Consider the following 25,645-nt stretch of genomic DNA (forward strand, 5'->3'; position numbering starts at 1 on the left):
GACAATTTTCCCAAAAGTGCCAGCATTGCTCCCAGAGGCTCTTTTTTCGATGGCTATCAATGTAAATAACAATGGAATAATTCATATTTTATGTTTTGTTCTCTTTTTTTGTACCTCAGGTTATATATTGATATAATTTTTTCTCGTGTTGATCCAAATTTTGAATTATGCATGGCACTCAAAGGGTTAAAGCAAACTAGTAGAATACTATGATCTAATAGCCTAAACACAGAACCTGTTTAATCTCCTTTAATTTGCCTTAATTTCCCCATCTTTAAAATGAAAAACCCATTAGTTCTTTCTTGTTGACGGAAGCTTTGATTGCTTCCTGATATGTAACAATCCAGCAGGAGCTTCTTCTCAAGATGAAAAAGCAAGGGAGGAAATAAAATTTAAAAGCTAAGCACCTTTTAAATCAATCAAGGCTATTTTCAAGGTGGGGATTCTAGGCCTCATGGGTTTGGTTCTGTGTAAATTCAGTGTCTACAGGGTGTGTTTCTCCTGATTCCACAGTTAAAAACAGGTCATGGCCAGTGAAGGATAAAAAAGCAAAATATAAAAAGTTACTGCTGCAGATTAACTTTTCACAGATGTTTTGATTTTGCTCTACAGTGGTCCAAAAATATTCCTGTGTGTTCTTAGGAAAAGACTGAATATAAAATTGGACCAGAAACAGACATTCATTAGAATTCTAAACTCCCTTCAAGGAGCACAAAACTATGACCATCTGTGTCTGTCAAGGTTTGACCAGAGAACCAGAACAGCCGGGAATGAAACAACAGAAGGGATTTAGTATAGAGATTTGACCTTTCATAATTGTGGGACCTGGTTAAATAGCCTCTGGAAAGTGGCTGCTTCTGTGTCTGTAATAGAAGTGGAAAGCCAGCAGGTGCTGGGGAAGGGAGGGTGGATGCACTTGAAGTAAAGGAAAGGGAGGATGAGCTGGAACCCATAAAGATGAATTAGAATATACCTCTATTTCTCAAAACCTCTAAGGTTCCAACTGTAATGATGCAAGTGGCTTGCATACAGACTGGCGCCCTTCCCCTCAGAGCTGCACACTCACCTGCACCATGATTCCAAGTAGCTAAAGGAGATCTGGAGAGTTCTGGAGGGGCTGTGGACCTAGTTTTAACAGCATACCGGCGGGCAGGTTAGCCACAGTGTCTAAGGCTGCAATAGCACCAAAACCTACACCAACCTTCTGAGCAAGAACATGGTCACTTCACTTTCACTTTCTAAATCTCTAAGAAATCTCTTCTGTGTCTAACCCTAACCCAGTATAACACAGGAAAGGAATTTCCAGGAAACGCAGTTCCGGTTTAACTAAAACAAAGCCACCACATCCTTGATAAGCTGCCTTAATTTTCCATGTGCCCTGCCCCAAAACCGGTAAACCCTTGATAACCCATTTCTTCATCTCAAATTCAGCCAATTTCTTATATGAGAAAAATTGTGAATAGTACTTCTATACAAGCAAGTACCTTTATAATAACAAGCATTATGCATCTTTACTTATTTACTGTTTATTCTCAAGGGAATTTCTAGCTCTCCATATGTGTAACATTCATTCACTGAATCAAAGATAAAATAGTACTTTTAATAAAAAATAGGTTTGAGTTTTACACTAGGAAAGACCCTGTGAAGAGGATGAAAAGGCAAGCTACAGAGTGGGAGAAAATATTTGCCAATTACATATCTGCCAAAGGATGTGTACCTACACTATATTAAGAAGTACACCATGAACTTGTGAATCTTGTCACTAGGATGCAAAGATGGTTCAACATACACAAATCAACTAAGGAAATACATTGCATTAACAAAGAATAAATTTATATGGTCAGCATAAATAGATGCAGAAAAAAAGACAAAATTCAACACTTTTTAATCTTAAAAGACTTTCAACACTCTGAGCTTTGAGAGAATTTACCTCAACATAATAAAGGACATTTATGAAAAGCTCACAGCTTACATCATACTAAACAGTCAAAAATGAAAGCTTTTCCTATAAGATCAGGAACAAGGCAAAAATGCCCACATATGTCACTTTTCTATTCATCATCGAAAGCAATGGGCAAGAAAAAGAAATAAAAGACATCTAAATGCAAAAGTAAAATTATGTCTATTCACAGATGGCATGATCTTATATGTAGAAAACCCTAAAGACTCCATCAAAAAACAATTAGAAATAATACATGAATTCAGTAAAGTTGCAGGACACAAATTAAACATTAAAAATTCAGCTCCATTTCTATACACTAATAAACTATCCAAAATTAAGAAAATAATTCCATTTACTATAATATCAAAAAAAATACAATATACTTAAGAATAAACTTAGCCAGCCCTGGCTCAGTATGTTGGAGTGTCAACCCATACACCAAAAGGTTGCAGGTTCAATTCCCAGTCAGGGCACATATCTATTCGATACGCAGTCAGGGTGTACAGGAGGCAATGCATCAATGTTTCTCACATTGATGTTTCTCTCTCTCTAAATCACTAAACATATCTTTGGGTGAGGATTAGAAAGCAAAAATAAACTTAGCCAAAGAGGTGAACAATTTGTACACTTAAAACCACAAATCATTGATGAAAGAAATTAAAGAAGGCATAAGTAAATGGAAAGACATCACGTATCCATGACTGGGAAGAATTAATAACGTTAAAATGCCTATACTGGCCAAAGCCATCTATAGATTTAATGTAATCCCTAACAAAATCCCAATAGCATTTTTTAGGAAAATTGAAAAAAAAAATCATGCATTTCATACTGAACCACAAAAAAACTCTGAATATGCAAAGAAGAACAATGCTGGAGGCATCACACTTCCAGATTTAAAAATGTATTCCAAAGCTACAGTAATTAAAACAGTATGATATTGGCATAAAACACAGATGTATAGACCAAAGAAAGGAAAAGAACCAAGAGCCCAGAAATCAACCCATGCATATAGGGTCAAATGATCTTCAACAAGGGTGTTTAGAATACACAATGGGTAAAGAATAGTCTCTTCAATAAATGGAATTGAGAAAATGTCAACACACAAAAGAATTAAATTGAACCTATATCTTATACCATACATAAAAATCAACTCAAAATGTTTTAAAAACTTAAATGTAAGACCTTGAACTGTAAAACTCCTAGAAGAAAAACATAGAGGGTAAACTTCATGATATTAGGCTTGGCAACAGTTTTTTAGATATGCCATCAAAATCACAAGCAATAAAAGCAAAATTAGACAAGTGAGACTACATCAAATTAAACAGTTTCTGCATAGCAAAGGAAACTATCAAGAAAGCAAAAAGGCAGCCTGTGAAGTAGGAGAAAATATTTGCAAGCCATATATCTGATATGTTATTAATATGTAAAATATATAAGAAACTCTTACAACTCAAAGCAAAAACAAATAACCTGATTTGAAAATGGGTGAAGGACATAAATAGACATTTCTCCAAAGAATACATAATAATGACAAATGCATATATGAAAAAACAATAAACATCACTAATTATCAAAACCTAATCATGCAAATCAAAACCACAATGAGATATCACCACACACCTGTTAGGATGGCTTTTATTTATTTTTTTTTTTTAAGATAAGTGTTGGCTTGGCAAAGATGTGGACAAATTGGAACCCTTGTATACTATTGGTAGGTATGCAAAATGGTGCAATCACTATGGAAAACAGGTTAGAGGTTCCTCAAAAAATTAAAAATATAATTATGATATGATCCAACAATCCTACTTTTGAGCATATATCCAAATAAATTGAAATCAGAATCTTGAAGAGATACATGCACTTCCACGTTCACTGCAGCATTATTCACAAAAACCAAGATATGGAAACAAGTGAAGTGTCCAATGTCAGATAGACAAGTGGTACATGCATACAATGGATTATTCGGCCTTTAAAAAACAGAAGGAAATCCTGCCATATGTGACAGCATAGATGAAGCTGGAGGGCATTATGCTAAGTAAAGTCTGTCATTTATAGAAGTCCAGTTATGAGGTATCTAAAATAGTCTAATGTATAGAAACAGGTCAGAAAATGGTAGTTGCCAAGAGTGATGTTGGAAGAGTAGTCACTGTTCAACAGTTATATGGTTTCAATTATTCAAGAGAAATGGGTTAAGAGACCTACTGTACAACATTGTGCCTATATTTAACAATGTTGTGTTGTATACTTAAAGATGGTAGATCTCATATGAAGTGTTCTTACCAGAATAAAAATGATTAAAATTTTTAAATGGTTTTAAATTCTCAAAGATTTCTGCTCAAACAGGCCTGATTTAAGATATAGTTAAAATAGTTTGCACATATTTAAAAGGCCACTTGGTGTTTTACTGATTACCTAAAAAGAAAATCATAAAGATGTAATTTATGTAAAGCACCTAGGCCAATGCTTGGTTCACACTGAAGAGTTAATAAGTGTGATTTTCTGTCCTTCCTTGCAACAGTCTTTAGAGTTGTGGGGTCTAGCATGGTTTATGTCATCCCTTATACATGCCCATTTTTACGCTCAGGTGACTGTATAAAGGAAACTTTCAGGTCTTATTTAAATCACCTCTGTGAGTACAGAAAGATTAGTTCACTTTCTGTTGCTGAAGAGGCACCCATCTCTTTCCAATTAGTGTTCTGTTGCACCCTAGATTTGCAACTCAATCTTCTCAAAATAAATTTTTTTAAAAAGTGTACATTACATAGCCTGGAAGGTACACTATACAAAGAGCAATGCATCTTAGACACCAAGCTGCTTTTTATAACCAGTGATTACAAGAGTTGCCCCCTGCTCCCCAGTTCTCCTCCTTTGCGTCTCTTCTGCCATACCCCTGCTGACTTTCCTTTTCAATGGCCTTGCCTCACCGTCTACACCCTTCCTGCCCTCCCTTCTTCTGCCCCTGACATCTACTGCATTAATTAAAAATAAAACACAATAAAACTTTTTTGAAAGTCAAGAATGGAAACACTCTTTCTCACTCTCCACCAATTGAGCAGAATCATTTGACACTGACCTTTTTAAATGGAAAATGCACAGGACAGGGACCTGGATGGTCTCCATGGCTATTGTAAGTCCAGCACACTTCATGCTGGGAGCTTCCCCACCTTACATTAACAACAACCCTCACTGTAATATATGAAAAAGGAGGGTCAATCTAAAATTAAACATTCATATTTGTGCCATCTAAGGAGATTTTTCAGAAACATTTGGAAAACTGAAAGTACTGAGCAACTCAGTAGCTGAAGGCCAGGGCTAGGGCTCTTGACAGGTGACTCTGAAGACTTAGAAAAGGAAACCATAGCAATTGGCAACAATTCAAGGGCTTTTAACTTTCAGCTGAAAACCAGAACCACTTTCCAAGAGGACAAATGTTTATAAAACATTCTCTTCAGAGTCAAATGTGCGATTTCCTTACCCTCCTTAAAACATTAAACTTTCAATGGAAAGAATTAAGTCAAAAGCCCGTGAATTGTTGCCAATTGTTATAGTTTCCTTTTCTAAGTCATCAGAGCCACCTGTCACAAGACCTTGGCCTCCAGGCCAGGCAGGGCAGGCTTTTCAAACTGCCTCAAATAATCATTACCATAAAGAGGGGTTCATATTACACCCCTTTTTTAAAAAAAGGCTTAAAACGCTGATGATACTGAACATTACTTCAACAGTTTTATCCAACAATTATAAGCTTAAATGCTCAGCCAAATTATAAGCGGTTGAGTCAAGCTCATGATGTATGACAGCACTCCCCTCAAACCAGCCCTTCTCCCCTTCCATCTGAAGCTACTAGCCCTCTTTTAAGTTCAAGAAAATTCTCCACCCCACAAAACTCTGGCGTTCTCTTGGGTCCCTTTACACTTTATTCACACCAGAAATGCTGAATCATGACTCCGAGGTTGTAGAAGAAAAACTATTTCGACTGGGACGCCAGGATCCCCAGAGGATTCCACGTTTCTGCATTCCTTTACTTTGCACCTTTTAAAGTCAAGCCCTTTCCGCAGACTGGAGAGGTTCCGGGAGCGTGCAGGTCCAGAAAGAGCGTCTGCTCGCTCTCCTGCTCCTCCCCAAAACTCATGCAGTCCTGGCAGCTCAGGGCTCCCCCCTCGTCTCTTCGAAACGCGACCCCTGAGGGATTGATACACTCTCCAACTGCAAAGCAGCACAACAGCCTCCGAGAAATTCCGAACTTGGAAGCATCACCACCACAGCCACCCGTTCCGAGCTCCTCGGGCACATTCTGGTCTCACTTGACCAGGTTCTGGTAGGGGTGGGAGGTGCCGAGACGGCTCCAAAACCTCCCTCCCAGCCCTAGCCCGCCGAGAGCAGACTCTTCAGAAACTAGATCCCAACTCCCAAGCCCGCGCCTCCCCAACCGCCAGGGAGCCCAGAGAAGCGGGGCCGAGGTCCACGGAGCAGAGTGGCGCGGACAGTCTAGAGAGGAGGGAGGCAAGTAAAGAAACGACCCCCGCCTCAAGCCAGTCCCACAACTTCTCCCAGCCCGGTTTGGGAACGTGGAGAGAAACGGCAGAGGCTGCGAGCGCGAGGTGACGACTCACTTGAAGGTGAGAACGCAGAGAGGCCGGTAGGACTTGTGGCTGGTGTTCTCGGCCATGCCCTTGCCCCAGAAGTCGTTGGTGAAGATGCTCCAGTGGAGCGGGGTGCCGGGCCGCAAGTCTGGGTTGTTCACGATAGCCCACACGTCGTCGTGCACGAACTCGCCCTGCAGGGAGCGGCCGTAGCACAAGCAGCTCGCCCCGGCCAGCAGCACCGCGGCACCGGCCGGCACGAGTCCGCAGTCCCACCACCGGGAGGGCGCGCGGTCCTCTCCGCCGCCTCGGGCAGAGCTTGTCACCACCATTGCGCCGCCACCAATGCCCTGGCCTCTCCCGGGCGTCTGGCATCCTCCTCGGCCGGGGCCCTGGTGGCGCGCGGCGGCTGCCTGGAGGTGGGCTCGGGCATGATGCGGCGGCCACTGAACCTGCCGCTGGCGCCCTGCGCTCCGCCGCCGCCTGCGCCTCCGAGTTGGCCCAGCTGCAAATAAACAGCAGTCCCCCCGCCTCCCCTGGCCATCGCCACCTCCTCCGCCCCACTGCGCATGCCCCGCTCGCTCCAGTCTCCACCGCCACCCCCCCATCCCGGGACTAGAGCCGCACCCCCACACACACACCCCGGCACCGGCTGCCCGGGCCAGGCTCGCCGCCGCCGTCTGTCCCCAGGCGCTGCGTCCGCCGGCGCCGGAGTCCGCGCGCAGGTGGAGCGGCGGTCCTGGCGCAGAGCTGCGCGGGTTCCCGCCTGCCCTGCCCGGCTGTGACTACCCCCATCGTTTTTCTCCCACTCTCCTAACGGGGCTGGGACAGACCTCATCTGGCAGGCACCTCCGTCCCGGGGCCACGGCGGGCTTAGCTGGGGCGCGGCCTGAAACCCCGCACCCCTCCCTCAAGGAGAAAAGTGGCCGCTGCCTCCCGGGAAGTTCCAGGCTTTTCAGCACCCCGGACAACAGCAGTGGCGCCACCCGGGGACACGCTTTCTCGCTCTGCGCGGCGCTCGCGTCCTTTCGCCCTCTCCGCATCCCTTTCCTGGGTCTTTCTGCCCCCAAACCTGGTGCTGTGTCCCACGGTTGCTGCCACGGGTGGAGGATACCGGGGGAAATGGAACTTCCCAAGCCCCGTTCCAAAAACCATGAGAAAGGGTCTCCCTGGCCGTGGGCTTTCTGCCCGCCCTGCCCCGTTTGTCTTGAGGCGCCACTGGCTGTTTTCCTTTACCTTCCATTGGTCTGCACTTATAAAAAGTCCCAGGTTCGATTTTTGGTTTGAGTCTGGACAATAAATTGGCTTCTGAAACATGCTCGTTTTATTTTACTTTATTTTTTTTTTTTACTGAAACTCTTGAAATAATACAGGAGATGCCAAGCGAATGACTTTTTCTTCCTATCTAAGCTTATCGCTTGGATCTGATTATTGTATACTAGGCTATGGGCGTGTGTGTACTGTTCCTGCTAAATCAACAGATTAAAAATAATAATAATAAACTGCGTTAAGGCCTCTGGCTTTGGCCCCTATTGGTCCCGTTTTTCTGAAAGGTTTTCTTTTTAAAAAATACTAATTATAATATGTAAGTTAGGTGATGATTACTAGAAGTTCACCAGATTTGAAAAATCTTTTAACTCTCTGAAGCCCCTTGTAAATTTCCATTGCTGTGTTACTGAAGTTACCTGGAATTTGACATATCCAGACAGAAAACTTAAATGTTTATAGACAGCAGAACTTTTCTCCCTTTGATCACCCTTGCCTTGTAGGAGGCACAGTCCTGCCCACCCTTCTCTTATCTGAATTGTTTTCTCTTTTAGATGAAAACAGTATGAGAGTTCTCTATGACAATGGAGAGAAAAGAATAAGGACCACAGCTGGGACTCCAAAAAGAAATAGAAAGGGCAAGAGGTAAGGGAAACCTCTGAGTGGGATTCCAGATTTCTGAGCACAGAGTTTATTAAGCTTTACTCTAAATTCAGTGGCATCTCAATTCTAGTTAGTTCAGATGATGAATTTTGGAGTAATTTACTTGAAAATAATGAGATACCTCAAGTCCTTTTAAGGACAAACCAATAAGTAAATATTTTTTGAAATTCAACACGTTCTTTGCAGCTCCATCTTTTCTGATTAAATATTGCTTTGAGTTACAGGAAAATACTGTAAAAGTGTAAATGTCGGGTTTACATTCTATGTCAGCCCGTAATCCCTTCTGCTTTTCCCTTAAGGGGTAAAGCATTCATCTTGATTGATCAAGGGGCCTAAAAGGAAATTAGGTTTAATTCTTGTTACTTAGTTTCTGATCATTTTTAAAGAATTTATATTTAAAGCAATATTACCTCCTAAGATACCTTTTGTCCACTCAGAGCAATTTAAAACATAAATTATTACAGAAGTGCCTCTCCGAGGCTCAGACAGATTAAGTCACTTGTGCAAATTAAAATGGAGCAGATTCCTGAAAGAAAGGAGGACACAACTAAAAATAAATCAAAGTAGATATTTCAATAAAAAAAATTTCAGTTATTCTTTTTCAACCTTATACACTTGCTCAGATACACCCTATATCAAGGAACAAATGAAATATTACAAAGGCAGAAATTCAGGAAAAGCACTGATAACATAATTTACATTAAAAATAATTTGTGTTGTCTAGGTATTTATAACTATTACCTATTGTTGAATAAAATATAGAAAACCAGAAAGAAGAACAAAAAAAATTAAAATACACTTACCCCTGCCACCCCATGTGACCTATCATAGGAGAATTAATCTGCACTCTAAGAAGCTGGTCCAGCACCTGGAGGACAAGTGTGGGAGTCTGGGGTGCCATGTGGTCAGAGGGAGGCTGTGCCCAGACCTGGACCCAGTCAATGGCAGCAACTGCAGGACAGAAGAGGGGCCCCTCAATGGAGGTTTGTAAACTGGCTTCCTTTCCATCCCCAGAGCCAATCTCTGTGGCATCTGCACAGAATTAAACTGATTGTGATCTTGCTATTTCTGTATTGCAGGCATTAAAGTTGATCAGCAAATTACTACAAGATAAAAAGCGTACACATATATATTGCAATAAAGTATGTCAAGTCTTACTAGATTTCTTCAAAGAGTTTAGAAACTCTGATTGGAAAACTGATACAACATTGCAAAGCAAATGTCCATAGTCTTAGAAACAGAAATTAAATGTTAAGGATATTGTATAACAGAGAAACAATATTTTTATAAATGTGAAATTTTAATTACATACATGTTATTTTACATTCTAATTATATACAAATCAAAAAGCCACTACTAGTGTTTGTATAGACTATAGAAAATGTTAGCGGAAATACTAAAATGCCATTATATAAACTTAGAACTAAAATTAAATTCAGACCGATATCAAACTGATTTGTATTAAGTTAAATCGTTTAGAAATTTTTTTCCATCAGTATCATCAGCTCTAGAAATACTATGATTTATATTTGGAAATAATTAACAGAAATTTATCTCAATGTTGTCACGGTCCACTCTTAACAGCTCCAGTGTCAGCTAAGCAGAAAGACTTCTCAAAATTAAAGAGTATCAAAAAAAAAAAAAGTTGTGATTCATAGCATTTCCTGACTTTCATTGCGTAAATATTCTTACCGTGGTCAATTTCATGCTACCACTGTTATGTCACTTAACATAGAGATGAGAAGAGAGGCATAGTAGCATTATCATTCTACAGTATTTCCATCATATAAACATAGTAGCTGTAAATTAGATTAAGAGCATATTAATAGTAAAATACCATAAATAATTATAAAATGATGAGTTTGAGAATTTATTATCTTTGTTTAATCTAACATATATAAGTTTATGTAACATTTTTTATAATGGCTGTGTTTAACAACCAGCTTACAAAATTCCTAAAAATTCAACAATCGGTTTTTGTGAACTAGTTATGAGTTGACTCTAGCACGCTATCAAATGAAATAAGATTGGCCATTATTGCTATTATAATTTTTTAAATTTTTATTTATTGATTTTTAGAGAGAGAGAAAAAAACATTGACCTGCTGTTTCACTTATTTTTGCACTCATTAGTTGATTCTTGGATGTGTCCTGACCAGGGATTGAAGCTGCAATCTTCGAGTATCTGGATGATGCTCTAACCAAGAGAGAGAGCTACCTGGCCAGGGCCAGTATTATAATTTTGAATTTGAGTGACAACTATGGGCAGGGGCAGGGGAGGGGCATCACTGTACTTGTGTAGTGAAGAATTAATCTTAAGAGAAGTCTGGCCATTGCCCTTGGCGACTGGGAGATAATATATAAGCCCCTGGAATATCCTTCCTGACAGAGTGCTTTTTGCTGGGGGCTTTGGCTACTGGACAGTCTAACAATGTGGTTTATGATGAAATCTCTTGGCCACACAGTATCAGTTCTGACCTATGAGAGAACTGGATACTAAAGATATTTGCCTGACTTATGGGAAGGGCTAATGACTAAAGGTCAGCCATGCAGGCTATATGCAATGAGCCCCAGTAAAACCTCTGAACACCAAAGACTCCCTGATTGGCAATACTCTGCATATTTTCACACATTAATACCAAGAAAATGACATGCCCCACTTCATGCAGAGGAGAAAATGAGAGCTCTGTGTTTGGTACTTCTTCTGGACTCTGTCCTGTGTGCTTCTTTCCTTGGCTGCTTTTCATCTGTGTCCTTTCTCTGTAACAGTCATACCTGTAATAACAGCTTTCGGTGAGTTCTATAAATCCTTGTAGCAAATTATCTAAACTGAGGGTGGTTTCAGGAGCCCCCCCAAATTTGTAATCGGTGTCAGAAGTAGGGACACTGTTGTGGAGATTGTGCTCAAACTCTCCTTAACACTATTTTTCTACTAAAAAAAAAAAAAAAAAAAAAAGGATAGCTAGTCCCACCAAGAAAAATGGAAGAAATAATACACACCCAACATTGTAATGGTAATGATATTCCATATTTAAAATCTTTGGGAAAGAATACAAAAGTAAAACAAAATGAGAAAGAAAACAAAGGAAACAAGGAAGAGAGGGAGAGAGGGAAGGAGGGAGAGAGAGAGAGAGAGAGAGAGAGAGAGAGAGAGAGAGAGAGAGAACCATAGAAACCTAGAGCCACTGCCTGGGAACTGCTGGAAAGTTACTCCTGTGTGATTGTTTGTTTGTAAATGATAAGGCTCAAAACTAACAACTGTTTTAGAAAAGAGAGAACAAATAATGAGAAAAACCAAAACGTCTGATTGGTCTCTATAAAATATTTATTACAGTCATCAATATTAAGTGTTTGATGTTCTATGCCATATAATAACATTTTGTTTTAAGGTGTTTAATTTAATGAGTCAATATTTATTTTTGTGTAATGAGATACAAAAATTACTTTGTTAAGGAACTCGTCAGCTCCCCTCTATTTAGAAACTCTAGCTACACAACTTGGGGAGCCCAATATCAAATGAAAATTATAGAATGAAGGGGCTCCTTGTTAAATAATTATTAAGAACTTCAAGACAGTGAGAGCAGAGAATGAAAGTAGGAGCGGAATCCTTCCAAGTACTGAGATCTAAGAGCAGGGCCTTGGGTGACTACACAGAGTTCACACCCATAAAACAAGACCCGCTTCTGAGAGACAATCCCGTTCATGTAATTCTTCCAACCTACCTGGAGTGCTTTTTGCAAACAATGGTCTGAAGACAGCCAAAATTAGTGGGCTCAGGGAACAAGAGACCTCATCAAATACCTGCCATAAGCCAATGACATCACTTGTATCCTATGTTATAAAGAAACTGGAGAACCTACCATGCCAGTCTTTCTTTGCCAAGTAAAGATTATATCTGGGAATAAATAATTATCTTCAGAAATAACAATCTCCCAGCTTTTCTTCCTGTGCTGCTGAGTCTTATTTCTTAGCCTATTTTTCCATATGTGAGGGAGACAAGTGAATCTTTTCAGCCTACTGTAGCTTACCAAAGGAATGAAAACTGTCTTTTAGATTTATTTTTGGCCATGTTTCTGAATGAGACAGCCAGGGCTTTCTGTTGCAGTGGTAGTGTTGTTTATAAATAATTTTAAGTCTTCTTTGCACATCTTGGAGAAGTGCTGAATATGGTTAGAAGACAAAGTGGAAGCAGATTCTTGCTGTACAACCTCTTTTACAGACTCTGTCTCTTTCATTTCCCACTTGTTCAGTGATTTCTTTCGTTCCCTCTTACATAGTGTGAGAGGTTAGGACAGCATTTAATCTACCTGACAACCTTTTTAGGAGAATGAGCATTATACCTTAACACTGTTACTGCTGGCCTATTTGCATTTATGGACATGCCTGAAGGTTATTTTCTTTTTTCCTTCATACTTGGCCCAAAATTCAGATAACAATTATGAAGAGGGGTTATCAGGAGTGATAGTGACAACAAACCCACAAAACATGATATAAACCCTCCTCCCCTCTATGCCTATGTAAAACTTGACTAACCACTCTGATAATCTTGCACATAAATTCCAAATGCAATCTTAGAATCCTTCTCAATGCAGCCCTCCAGGCTGGACTCTCTGTTGATAGGCTGACCTGTGAGTTGAAACCCCTCTTATATCCCTGAGCCAGTGAAATATGGCTGCCAGGAGGCATGGGAACTAAAACAGCAATGTTCTCCATAAAAGTAAATGTTTAGCATTACAAAAATGTTTCCTCTCTCTCTCTCTCTCTCTCTCTCTCTCTCTCTCTCTCTCTCTCTCTCTCTCTCTCTCTCTATATATATATATATATATATATATATATATATATATATATCAGAGAAGGAAAACTCTGACTCCAAAAAACCTCCGCTGCCTTGCGGCATACCTCTTCAGGGGAAAGGCTAAGGGAGTAAACCCCGACAGAAAATCCGGAGCCGGAGTCCCTAAGGCGGTTTGACGTTGTAGTCAACACCGGCAACTCCTGCGGCGCACCTGAAGCCAAGCTGTATCGACTCCGTCTTTCCCTTGGACCCTTCAGCTGCGAAGAGAGGGGGGGTCTGCTGCATGGGCAACAGCAGACCCTCCATATCACCCTGCCCAGGCTCTGTAGCTTCAGCTTCACTGGAGAGGACACTCCAGCGTCATCGTAAGATGTCGATTCAACACGGGAGGAGACAGATACCGTGTCACTCCCGAGTCGGACTGCACAGCCATTCTCGGCGGTGCAGATAGACTCTTAAGAAGCTACACCATCGTCTCTCGAGACGGACGGCTGCCGACGACGATATGTATATATGTGTGTGTTAATATATATAATTACATGTATTTATATATAAAATTTTAGATGTATCACTTCTATTTGAATAAATGAATTTCTGATAAAATTTTAAGCAGGTCTTAGAAGACTCACAGGGGAACAATTTTTAACATAATTCCTGTTGAGTTTGATTTTTCAGCTGTTTTCGACTTAAATAGGCATGCTGATTTCAAAACTGTAGTTAGTTTTCTTCTATCATGTCAAGCTTTTTCTGTACAGCTTATGTTAATGCGACCACTCTAGGCTGAATCGAGCCTGGATCGAGGGAAGCACTAGTGCTCTCCTACTGGCTGAGAGCAAACCTCCCTTGAGTAGGGAGGGGTGGGGGATGACCTTGGAGACCAGCGACAGGTTCATACTAGTCTAGGCTATTCAGTTACACATGAGACGGTGTGGTGAGAGGTTGTATGCCCCTCAATATAGTGAATTATATTCTGAAGTATAGTCCAAGTTCTTGTCTGTATATAAGGAGTTAGCAGAATTTATTTTTTTATTTACATACATATTTATTTCCTTTCCTTCAGATCATGTCTGCTTCTGCTATTTCTCATTGTAAGTGCCTAAACAACCTTGATTTGTTTTGTTATATCCGTGACAGTTGCACCATTCCCAGTCCAAGGACAAACATCAGTGCATTTGTCAGGCAAGCCTATTTTGCACATTGTAAAGTAAAATTTGATGATCAAGATAAGTCTTGGGCCCCTCACAAGGTGTGCAAACAGTGTGTTGAAAGTTTACAGACGTGGAAGAAGGGAACATGTGATAAATTGCCATTTGGTATACCTATGATTTGGCGAGAGCCCAGAGATCATTCAAGTGACTGTTACTTTTGTATAGTGAAAAGTCAGGATATAACAAGAAAAATAAATGTAAAATAGAGTATCCTAGTCTACCATCAGCTATATGCCCAGTGCCTCGTTCAGCTGAAAACCCAGTGCCAGTTTTCATTGAACTATCCTCTTTCAAAAAACAGAAGTATGGCGAAGAACTAAGTGACAGCAACGATGAAGATTTTGAAATTGAAGATGACTCAGTTTGTAAGGGATTTGATCAGTATGAATTGAATGATTTGACCTGAGATTTAGGACTATCCAAGAAGGCTTCAGAACTCCTAGCATTGAGACTGCATGAGAAAAACTTGCTTGAAAAAGGAGCGCAGGTATCCTACTTTCAATCAAGAGAAAGTGCATTTCTGCAGTACTTTTGAAGTGATGATGGCTTTGTGTATTGCTGTAATATACATGGTTTAATGGAGGAATTGGGAATTCCAATCAAGAACACAAATGAATGGCGACTGTTCATCAATAGCTCAAAGTGGAGCTTAAAGTGTTTCCTCCCCCACAATGGCAATTTATTTGATGCAGTTCCAATTGGCCATTCAATTTGTTTTCGTGAAGAATATGAAGACATAAAGAGAGTCATTGATCTGTTGCAATATCACAAGTACAATTGGATCATCAGTGTTGACCCTAAAACAATCTGCTTCCTTCTTGGTTAGCAATGCAGATACACCAAGTATCCCTGTTTTCTGTGTACGTGGGACAGCAGAGCTCATGAGAAGCATTGGGCGGAGTCAAATTGGCCTCCAAGATCTGACCTCAAACCTAGTGATCCAAACATTCTACATGGGCCACTTATTGACAGAAAGAACATTATATTCCCACCTCTGCACATAAATCTGAGTCTCATGAAGCAATTTGTCAAAGGTTTGCCAACTGAAGGAAGACTGTTTCAAGTATCTCATTTTGGCATTTCCTAGCCTGTCATTTGAAAAGATAAAATATCTTAATGTGTATGTTTGGTAGCAGAACTTTACTATTTGTACACAATATGACTTACAATAACAATATATAGCCTTTATATGAATAAAATAACTCTAAATAAACAGTATATTCAGGTAACTTTTTCTTTATTTTCCTTGGTATATACATTCTGTATGATTTGGGGGACAAAGGGAGGGTATCCTGTACCTTAAAAAGTTGACATGATAGAGAAAAACTGGGACCATTTTTGGGTTTAGATGCTAAAAGCTAGTCATAAACAAGTGTCAGATCTAACTCAACAAAAATTGTGTTCCCCAGTGTTGTCTTTTATTTGGGGTATTTTTAGGAAGTGTACTCAGTAAAAGTTAGCTATGATAAAAGATGATGATGATGATTTTTCTTTCTTTGCTCTCAGTAATTTTTTTGCTACTTCTATTTTTCTCCATTATTGAAAAATTAAAAATCTGCTATTAAGCAACTATTAGATACCTGCTTCCCAATTCCTGATTATTTATTTATATCTTTATTTATAATGAGAACTGTGGCTATCAGCCTAACCTGGATTTACTCTGGGCAACCATAGTCCATTTTGCTCACTGTTGCCTCACTGCAGTTATAGACCTTATCTGTGCCTGGTGCCAGAGAATGCCTCCCTCACCAGTGAGTCACCAGCTGCTCTCCTGTTTCTAATTTGACTGCCAGTATCACATTGCTTCTCATGGAAAGTTTAATCATTTTTCTTTCCAAAACTTCAAACTTTAACATTACGTGACATACATTTTTAACAATCACTTCATAGGAAAATTTTTACATTTCCCCATGGTTACAAAAGAAATTACTAGCAAAGCCATTTGGCTATTTTATCACTAATGTTAATCTCTTTCCTCAATCTACTTTTAAAAAAATTATATTTCCTTGTGAAACAGAGTTTATGGTGAAATTAACTAGGAAAAATATAGAAAGTCAGAAAGCATTTTTCTAAAGATTTCTTTTCCCAGGATTTTCAAGGAAATCTTGGGTGTCTTTCCTTTAAAGTTGTATATCTGGAGATTAAGCTCCTAGGCTCTATAGGTAGAAGATAGTGAACTGATATTTGTGTAGTACTGGCTCACCCTGGGAGAATAGGAATGTAATGGGTATAAAAAAAAGTAAGTTGGACTTTCCCACCTTATAAGAGGGCATTAGATGATTCCAATCAACTCTCTCCCTCTCTCTGTCTCTGTCTCTGTCTCTGTCTCTGTCTGTCTCTGTCTCTGTCTCTGTCTCTCTCTCTCTCTCTCTCTCTGATACATAGAAAACCAGGTTAAACAACATTTGTCTCATAGCATCAGATGATTAACAGTAGAAAAGTATCAGGACAGGAAAAGATAAAGCATTTGGAGCTCTTTTTGCCCTCAGAATAAGTGAGAGGCTGAGCAGAGCATTGACACCATTCATGAAACGGGAAGGATAAAACACTTGGAATCTGGGGTACCCTGGGAACCCACCTGGTGTGTAGCAAGGGGACCCTGAAGAAGGCATCCTAGAAATAAAGAGGAGCTGGAAGTCAGCCACTACTGCTGACTCTAACCCAGTTTCGAGAGATTCTGATCATCTTATTAAAGCTGAAAAACTTAGAAACAGAAACTAAGAGCTTATCACCGGGAGACCAGTATACAGAAATGCTAATGGATGGTCTTCCAACAGAATGCAATGATTTCAGATGGAAGCATGAAGATAGAGGAAGAAAAGATTATGCAATTTAAATGGTAAATATGGTAATGTATGATTAAATCTAGTTGAAAACTACCTGCTTTCAAATCTAGAGAGACAGAAAGTAGACTATTGGTTGCCAAGGGCTGGAGAGAGGGGTAATGGCAAATGACTGCTAACGAGTACAGAATTTCTTTTAAGAGTCACTTAAATGTTTTAAAATTAGATTGTGATGATGGTTGTATAATTCTAAGAGTACACTGAAATCCATTGAATGGTACACTTTAAAAGGGTGACTTATGTTATGTAAATTATCTCTCAATCAGGGTTTTTGTTTTTTTAAGAAAAATGTATGACAGCAATAGCATGTAAACGAAGAAGGGTCACATGGACTGGAAGTGTTCTGGGCCAAGAGATTGTCTGGGAAGAGCAGAAATTAGGAATTAGTCACTAGGATTTAAAACTATATTTTGTGAATATTCTATAGGTATGTCATATCATGTTACAAACACACACATACACACACACATTTTTGAAAAAGAAAGGCAACTAAGCCAAAGGGGTTAATACTAATAAACACTATTTTCCCAGCCAGTTCTTTCTTAAGGACCTTGTAACAAAACAGTGATGTAGTTTCCAAGTAGACAGAGGACAGAAATATAAAACTTGTCCCTTATGTTTTCTTCCTCAAATGGTAAGTGTAAGGCAGCACTAGAGTAAAGAATATGAATAAACTTAGTGGACACAATAAATACAAATCACCTCAGACAATGAAAATAACACCACTGACTTAAAATAAAAAGGCTATAGCTTTATAAATATTTTTCTGTTTTATAAATGCTGTGCTCTTGTAAACCATTTTCAGTGGGCATTAAATTACCAAAAGCAGGCCCAGCGCTGTTCTGCCTGCCCCCAGAGCTTAGCAGCTTGCCCACACACAGTAACAAATCAGTTATCAGTTAATTGATGGAATTAATAAATTCTTGAATGCATTCACAAATGGAAAGCAGACAAGATTTCTACGAGTTGAACATTTAGGAGTTTTGGGGGGCAAGAGGCAAATTCACTTTTTCCTTTTCCTACCGTAATGTATATTATAAGTATGTTCAAATCTTCAAAATAGAAACACATTTATAAAATTTTATAAACCCCTGAAATCGAATAAAGTCACACTCTGGAGTCATACAACAGTTATCATTAGATACAGGATTTGCTGTGTACGTTGTTCCTTCTACTGAGTGATGTGAATCCTGATTTCTGATTTAGAACCATTTTCCACCTGCTTAGGGTTTGGAAGGCACCCTCCTGAGGTCAGTGCTCTTTCTCCACACAGCTTCATCTAAAACTCTTGCAAATCTTCTATAACCTTCAGAGAAGGAAAGGTCACAATTTCTTACTCTAAAGTTTCTCGTTCCTAAGCTTTTCTTCTAAGATTCTTCAATAGCTACAATTTAAGATTATTTCTCTTCTCTCTTAGGTGTGAATAGGGGACATTTTTAATACAAATTTTTGTTGTTTATTTAATTACTGTTAAATGGTTTAAATGGTTCTGTTTTTATAGAACAATGTTCCCTGAATGTCATAATAAACTGGATCTTTTAAAAATTTAATTCACCACACTGTCGCCCCAGCGTCAGCTTGAGGAGTTTGAACTCCATGGAAACTACTGGATCTAGATTACATCTCAGAAGAAACTAGCTCAGAAATCACCAGGTCTGTCCCTTGGGGCTTGGCAAAGTGGAGTTCAGGCCTGGCTGGGTCAGCAATGGCAGCTGTTATGAGGCGAGGTCTGCAGCAGAAAGATGAATGGAGAAATTGAGACAGAGAATGGATCAGCAGCCAGAGGAAATGCCAGTGGCTATTCAAATACAAGAACCAGAAAATCTGAGTACTGGAATGAAACAGAGTTTTGGAGCTTAAGGGGAGTTGGGTGTTTGTGCAGACAGGCAAGAGCAGAGGGGGCTCCAGTACCCACCACCAGGACAAGCCTCACCTTCCCTGGGCTGTGGTGGGACCAGCCTTCCCTGACCTGCCAGCTCAGTGCAGGGACTCTGGTTCTGGGGCATATCAAAGATGCCAGCAGCTTCTAATAATCATCAAGACACTGCTCAGAGATGGATGGAGGAATTGTTCTAAGCAGGAAAGTCTGAACCAGAAACAAGAGTTATAAAAATGAGAATTCATTCCACTGAGGAATTTGGAATTCGATGACTGGTATTAAAAGAAATTAAGGAGATATTCTCAATTTTAGTATTCTTTAGAAGTGATTAAGGAAGCAACATTAGCAGCCCTGGCTGCTGTGGCTCAGTGGATTGAGCATGAGCCTGCAAACCAAGTGTCACTGGTTCGATTCCCAGTCAGGGCACCTGCCTAGGTTGCATGCCAGGTCCCCAGTTGGGGGCACATGAAAGGCAACCACACATTGATGTTTCTCTCCCTTGCTTTCTCCTTTCCCCTCTTTCTAAAAACAAATAAATAAAATAAAATAATAAAAATATTTAAAAGTCTTTAAAAAAAAAAGAAAGCAACATTAGCACAATATCATCAATGGAAAATCAGCTTTGCCTAGTAGTGAGAAAAGAAGTTTAGGAAAATGTAATAAAAGTTCAAACAAATGTTGCCAGATGTTTACTTTTTAGAAATATTTTAAAAAATATTTTGATACAGTTTTATTTATTATAGTACAAAGTATGAATTAAAGTTATTTAAAATAACATTATATGTAAATAATATTGATATTGTATATTCATAGAGCCAAGATCAAAAAGGGTCACATGCAGAGACGATATTTTAAATTCCATATTTAATGATTTGTGGAGTCTGGGCATTGGCCAACACTGACCAACCATGACAGAGCCCAGCTGTGTTCTTGAGCTGGCTTCCAGAAACTCTCCTCTCTGTTAGGCATTAACTCTTTCCTGTAGGGAGTTAGGAGAGGAGCTCCCAAGGGAGAGGCCAGGCTAAGGCAGCAGAGAGACCCAACTTTACCATACCTTACAAAGTATTTCAATATTTTAATAACTTGCTATGGTTACACTCATGTGCTAACTCTGACCAGAGATCTGAAAGCACAGTGGTGCAATGCGTGGCTTTGTAGCCAGACTGCTGCATGACCTTGAGCAGTAATATAATCTGTAAAAAGCATTGATAGATTGTCAGAGTTACTTTTTATAAAGTACTTAGAAAAGTGTAAGTAAATGCTCAATAACCAATATTATCTATTGATAGTGGATATCTAGAACAGAGGATAAAAACGGGGCATAAAAAATAATTGTGATTGATTATCAATGCATTGCATGGGCTCGGAAAAGGGTAGCAGCAATAATAAGGGCCATAGGTTTGCCGACTTGACTCTAGTTCAGCCCAAAAGCAACCTTTAATAGGTATGCTGACAATATTACTGAACACGGGCATCAGTACATTAGTGACTTTTAAAAAAATAAAATAAAAAGGTGAGGGGAGGACTCTTACAAGCTCCTTTAGTTAGTCCCGATCTAAAAACATAGGTCACTGTATTTTAATACTGGCCCTGACCACTGACAATTATTAAGTCTTGTCAGGCCAACATCCCTAAAAAATCTTTTTTGTTTGGGGTCATTATCTGGAAATCTTAGAAGTTCTATTTTTTCCTCTGTCCCATCTTTGTGTTCCTGGGAGTTGATTTGGGAGGTGAACTTTCCAAAATCTCCATCTACTGGAAGCCAACAATTGTCAGGTCTAAAGTCAGAGATGGCTGAATTCCGATTGGAGGCCTGAGAAAAGAGGTGTAAAAACACCTGTGACTTATCCTGTCAACTCTAATGGGATCATCTCATGCCATATTAACATCTGCCAGGCCAAATATCTTCATCTGATGTGTGTTCTCATTATAACCCAAATTCTTATGCATATCTTTCAAAATGGTATGATTTCACTAAAGATACTTAGGAATGTAAGTGGCCACTTTGATGAACTTTTAATATGATTAAAATTATTCATCTTAGGGATAACAGAACAAAAGTGCAAGGCAATTTCTAATATTCAATGCTCTGCCTTGTCATAGTGGAAAGAAGCATTTAACCAAAATTCTGACTTCTAAAAGGGTTCACTATAGAATTTTTCCCCAAAAGTAATGAAAAATGTGAAAAAACATGACCTTTTGGTTCCACTAAAATCTTGTCATTTCCTACATGCCAGCCTAACTCCTTTTCCGTTGACTACTGCCCCCAGCTGCCAATTCCTTCTATTTCTCACTCTTTCCATAATTCTTTTCCCTTGCCCCCAAAGCCCCCTATCTTGACACATCCTTCTATTCTGTTTCCATCACCAAGTACAAGTTCTCCTAAAGATAAATCCTCCAAAATAGGATGGGGAGCAGATAGATTTTAAGCAAAAGGATTTCCTTAAGTCCCCAGAAAAAAAGATGAAAATTTACAAAGAATTTAAAATACTATTAGGAACTAGGAATCCTAGTCTCCCTGAACTAAATCACCATGAACACAGTAGATTCTTTAGATGCTAAAGTCTGGCTCTAAAATATTGAGTGGATGGTTCAGTAAAGGACATAACTATTCCTGATTCCTTCAGGAAGTGTGTATCCAATAACTTACAAAATGAAGAATGAACTATACTCTGGAGATTTACCTCCTTTTTATGAATACTACCCTATAAAGAGAAATGATACCCTTGGAAAATTTGTCAGAAATATATAATTTAACTTGGTCAAAATTATAAAAGCTACTACTTCCACTGCAAAACAGATAGTGTTGGACAATGTAATCCTTTCAGTTTCCTCATAGTGAACCTAGGTAGTGTCTGTGTCATTGCTAGCAAAGCAGGATGCACTGCTCAGGTAGACCAGTCCATCTCTAAACAAAAGGACACAATGTCTGGATCTCCCAGGTGAGACCCAATGGACGCTGAGAGAATTGTTCTTGGATTAGGTTCACTAGTTTAGGATTATAACGTCAGAGTGTTCTACAAGGCTAACAATTCTCCTGCCCTTATTCTTCATGTATATTGCCATTACGTAGTGCCGACTCCAGGATTTTAAGCGCTACCATACAGTCACTGTCATTTGACTAAAGAAGAAACAAAGCCAGATTCTGTTTTATCTCCAAAGTCTCATTTTGAGATGACAGGATCATCTAGAGATTATGACATCCATATAGATCTGCAGTAAGATTGCTTTTGTGAAAAACCTCACCACTAGTCAGAGGATGGCTAAAGAGGGGGCTTCCAGAATTGTAATACCATTCCTATGAGTTATGCAATTGCAATCTCAGCATGTCTGAAACTCACATAACACCTCATTCTTCATGCAGAACCTCATCCTGCCTACATTAATTTTTGCCACAACAAGAAGTTGAAAGAAGTTTTACAAAGACAATAATAATTTTTAAAACATTTTTAATATTTTTCAAAAACAATTTTTATCTTCTTCATGGTAAAAAACTAGAAATACTAATTTCTCAGGATGAAGACAATCATCAGAAAACTTCTTAATGAGAGTTATGAAAAGCATTTAAATATCAAATTCAAGATACTATCATTGGTACTAAATGAAACAATGTCACCTGCCTAATTTAGAAATCTTATTTAAAAAAACATTTTCAGACACAATTATAACAATTTCAGTTATCAGCATGAATTCTTCTTTTCTCATACTCTTTTGACCTATATATGTTCGTGTTTACCCTTTAGAGTGATTAAGAAATGTACTGAGGTTAAGAAGTCTTTCTGAGAAAAAACTCTAACAATGTGCATTATAAAAAATAGAGAAGAGAATAAAGAGCAGCAAATTGACTAAGACAACCTGGAAAAGCAATGACAACATAGTTAACTTTAGTTCTATCTTAATATTTTCCTTGCTGACATCCAAGTGGTTAGAACAATTGTCAAGGAATGGCTAGTTTTTAAAGGGCAAGCCAGGGTGTTTGATACACACTGAGGTAAAACATACTCCAGAGTATTTTGGGTGAAATTTGTCAGTTGGTAGAATTTTCAGATAAAATACAGTATAATATGGCCATTTAAATTTGTATTTCAGATTAAATGTTTAACTCTAAATATGTCCCATGCAATATTTGTTGATTATACTATAAATTATTTACTTTCTGAAAATCAACATTAACTGGGTATCCTGTATTTTATTTGTTTTATCTGTTTACCCTGTTTCTTGTTCTCGTAATTATTAATACAACCTAGTAAAACAACAATTAATAACCTATTCGAGACTTTGTTAAATACACAATAAATACCTAATTTGAAAGGGCATTACACAAGCTAGTACAGTTCCTTTCTTATCTTTCAGTTAAGTCGTTGATAACAAATGTCACTGAGTAGTATGGATAAAAAGCAAGTGATTGAGTAATAGAAAACTTATTTGCATGTGGAGAAATATCCAATACCCCATCGCTTCAGTAAAGACTGTAATGATTCTGGATTGCCTATAGTCGGAAATATATTTCCAGAGATAAAGGAATGACTTCTCTGAGAAAGGTTAACAAGAATTACATTTTAATTTTTTTTGGAAAATTCCCCATACATTTGGCTCTGACACTATCTTCCGCTCGTGCGTGCATGTGCGCACACATACATAAACACACTTTGTTTCTGTTGCAATAGGCTTCTATGTTACTTTTATGTGAAGCAAGAAATTGGAAGGTAACATGCAGGCATGTTTACTTGGTGCTTACTTGCACTATGTCATTAACATTTCCAACTTGTTGAGTGGTTTCCATGATTCTCAGAGGTCTTCACCCCATAAAAGCTGATGGACGGGCTGCCAGAGCCTTCCAGGCTTTGGTTGGTATAATGTGAGCTCAGTGCCTGGAAACAATAAAACAGCAATTTTCTAAGAGATTTGCCTGCAAGAAAAGCCAGAAACGTAAAAGCCTTTTTCAGTTTCCCACCCCAAGCCTCTTCTCTTCTCTCAGTCCCAGGAGGGGCTGGAGGACTGTATCCTGTCAGATTAACTGAGGGTGACAGGCAGTGTAACCTCCGCAGCAGCGGCTGCCCTGGCTCCGAGGGAAAGACCACTGGGGCAGGAATCAGGAGAGCTGGGCTCTGGTCCTGCCGCAGTGGAGGCTTCCTGTCAGGAACAACAGAAGCCAAGGCTGCAGGGGTTAGGAAACGTCAGGTCTTGTCTCTTGAAAGCTTAGATGGAGCATCTAGTCACAACTTGACAAGCAGTGGTTCTGGCTCCTCCCCAGTTAAGTCCAGCAGAGCTGGTCCAGACAGTCTGAAATTCATCTTGGGCTTCGTCCACACACTGTCTTCTCAGGGGGCTGTGCTTTGACGCTGGGTCATTTTATGTTACAAGAAAAGAATGAATGTGCATCCTGGACTCAGTGCCCCAAAGAGAGATTCAGCATAAGCAGGTCTGGACGAAAGTGATATGGGGGTTACCATGAGGTCCTTGTCCCCAAGTCAGTTTTGTAACAGTAACCAATTAACCTTCACCTTGAACAAGCTCATATTCTAGGTCCCCCATCCAAATCCACAGTCCATTGGATTCTTAAGGATCTAAAATGGATCAAATTATGACTATTGCTGTTTCTTATTTGGTAATTTAACATAGTTTACTTCCTGGTTCACCCAGTAATCCAAAACTATTCCAAATGTCAAGTAACTATAAACTTAAAACAAGGTCTCTCAATGGCCTAAAAAATAATGTTGGAAAAGTCTCTTAATGGACTTTATGACTCTCATTAGGAAACAACCTACATTTTCAGGATTTAAAATCCTAATGTGAGGTTAACTTACATGACATTATGTTGCGATAGGAAGCTGGCTATGCCTTACTGCTGGGCAGGGAATAGGATCATCATTAAAGATGGAAAAGGGTTACTAATTAGGGAGGACTGAGCTCACTTTATCTCAAGGCAAAGTTAGAAGTCTGTGCTAAGCTGGAGAAGTGGAGGGGATGAGAGGGAAGAGTGCAGCCAGATTCTGAGGAAAGAGTTCATTTCTTCCAAGACTGAAGGAATCAGATGATTGAAACTAGGCCTTTTAAAATTATAGATTTTCACCTACATTCTTCAATCCCGCACAATGTCTCAGGAGGTCACAGGACAATGAAGGGTACTCATGGATGACAGGAAAGTGAGATCCAAGTGCTGCAGCCTTGAAAGCCCTGGCAGGTCCTGTGGCCAAGGCATGAGTGACAGAAGTAGCAGATGCCACAGGCTGTGACTACCACACACAGCCACCTTAGAATGGGCCAGAGATGAAGACAGCGTTCAGCGATCCAGATTGCAACACTATCCAATTGCATGCCAATGCCGGACCTGCACCTCTGGCCTTGGCTAAGTTATCACCCTCAAAAGAATAAAATGTTGAACACCATCAGCTTCTCATTGTTCAGGGCAACAATGAATGGCAAACCTTGCTGGCACCATCCTTTCCAGCCAGAGCTAGAAGTCAGAG

General features: G+C 39.4%; 1 protein-coding gene and 1 long non-coding RNA gene across 2 annotated transcripts in view; one reads left to right on the plus strand and one right to left on the minus strand.

The window, feature by feature from the left end:
- The window catches only part of TMTC1 (transmembrane O-mannosyltransferase targeting cadherins 1), a 236,827-nt gene extending 229,812 nt beyond the window's left edge, over window positions 1-7,015 (minus strand). The window contains exon 1 of the mRNA XM_090272969.1: window positions 6,553-7,015. Coding sequence (XP_090129095.1) covers window positions 6,553-6,854 — 302 coding nt within the window. The 5' untranslated portion in view covers window positions 6,855-7,015. The remainder of the gene's footprint in view (window positions 1-6,552) is intronic.
- Window positions 6,066-25,645, plus strand: part of LOC150011546 (uncharacterized) — a 51,309-nt gene continuing 31,729 nt past the window's right edge. The window contains exons 1-3 of the long non-coding RNA XR_016510445.1: window positions 6,066-6,558; window positions 8,343-8,433; window positions 9,283-9,434. This is a non-coding gene — a long non-coding RNA (uncharacterized LOC150011546). The remainder of the gene's footprint in view (window positions 6,559-8,342; window positions 8,434-9,282; window positions 9,435-25,645) is intronic.

The sequence above is a fragment of the Furipterus horrens genome, unplaced genomic scaffold, assembly GCF_987537825.1.
Source record: "Furipterus horrens unplaced genomic scaffold, mFurHor1.1.pri manual_scaffold_4, whole genome shotgun sequence".
NCBI classification, from domain to species: Eukaryota; Metazoa; Chordata; class Mammalia; order Chiroptera; family Furipteridae; genus Furipterus; species Furipterus horrens.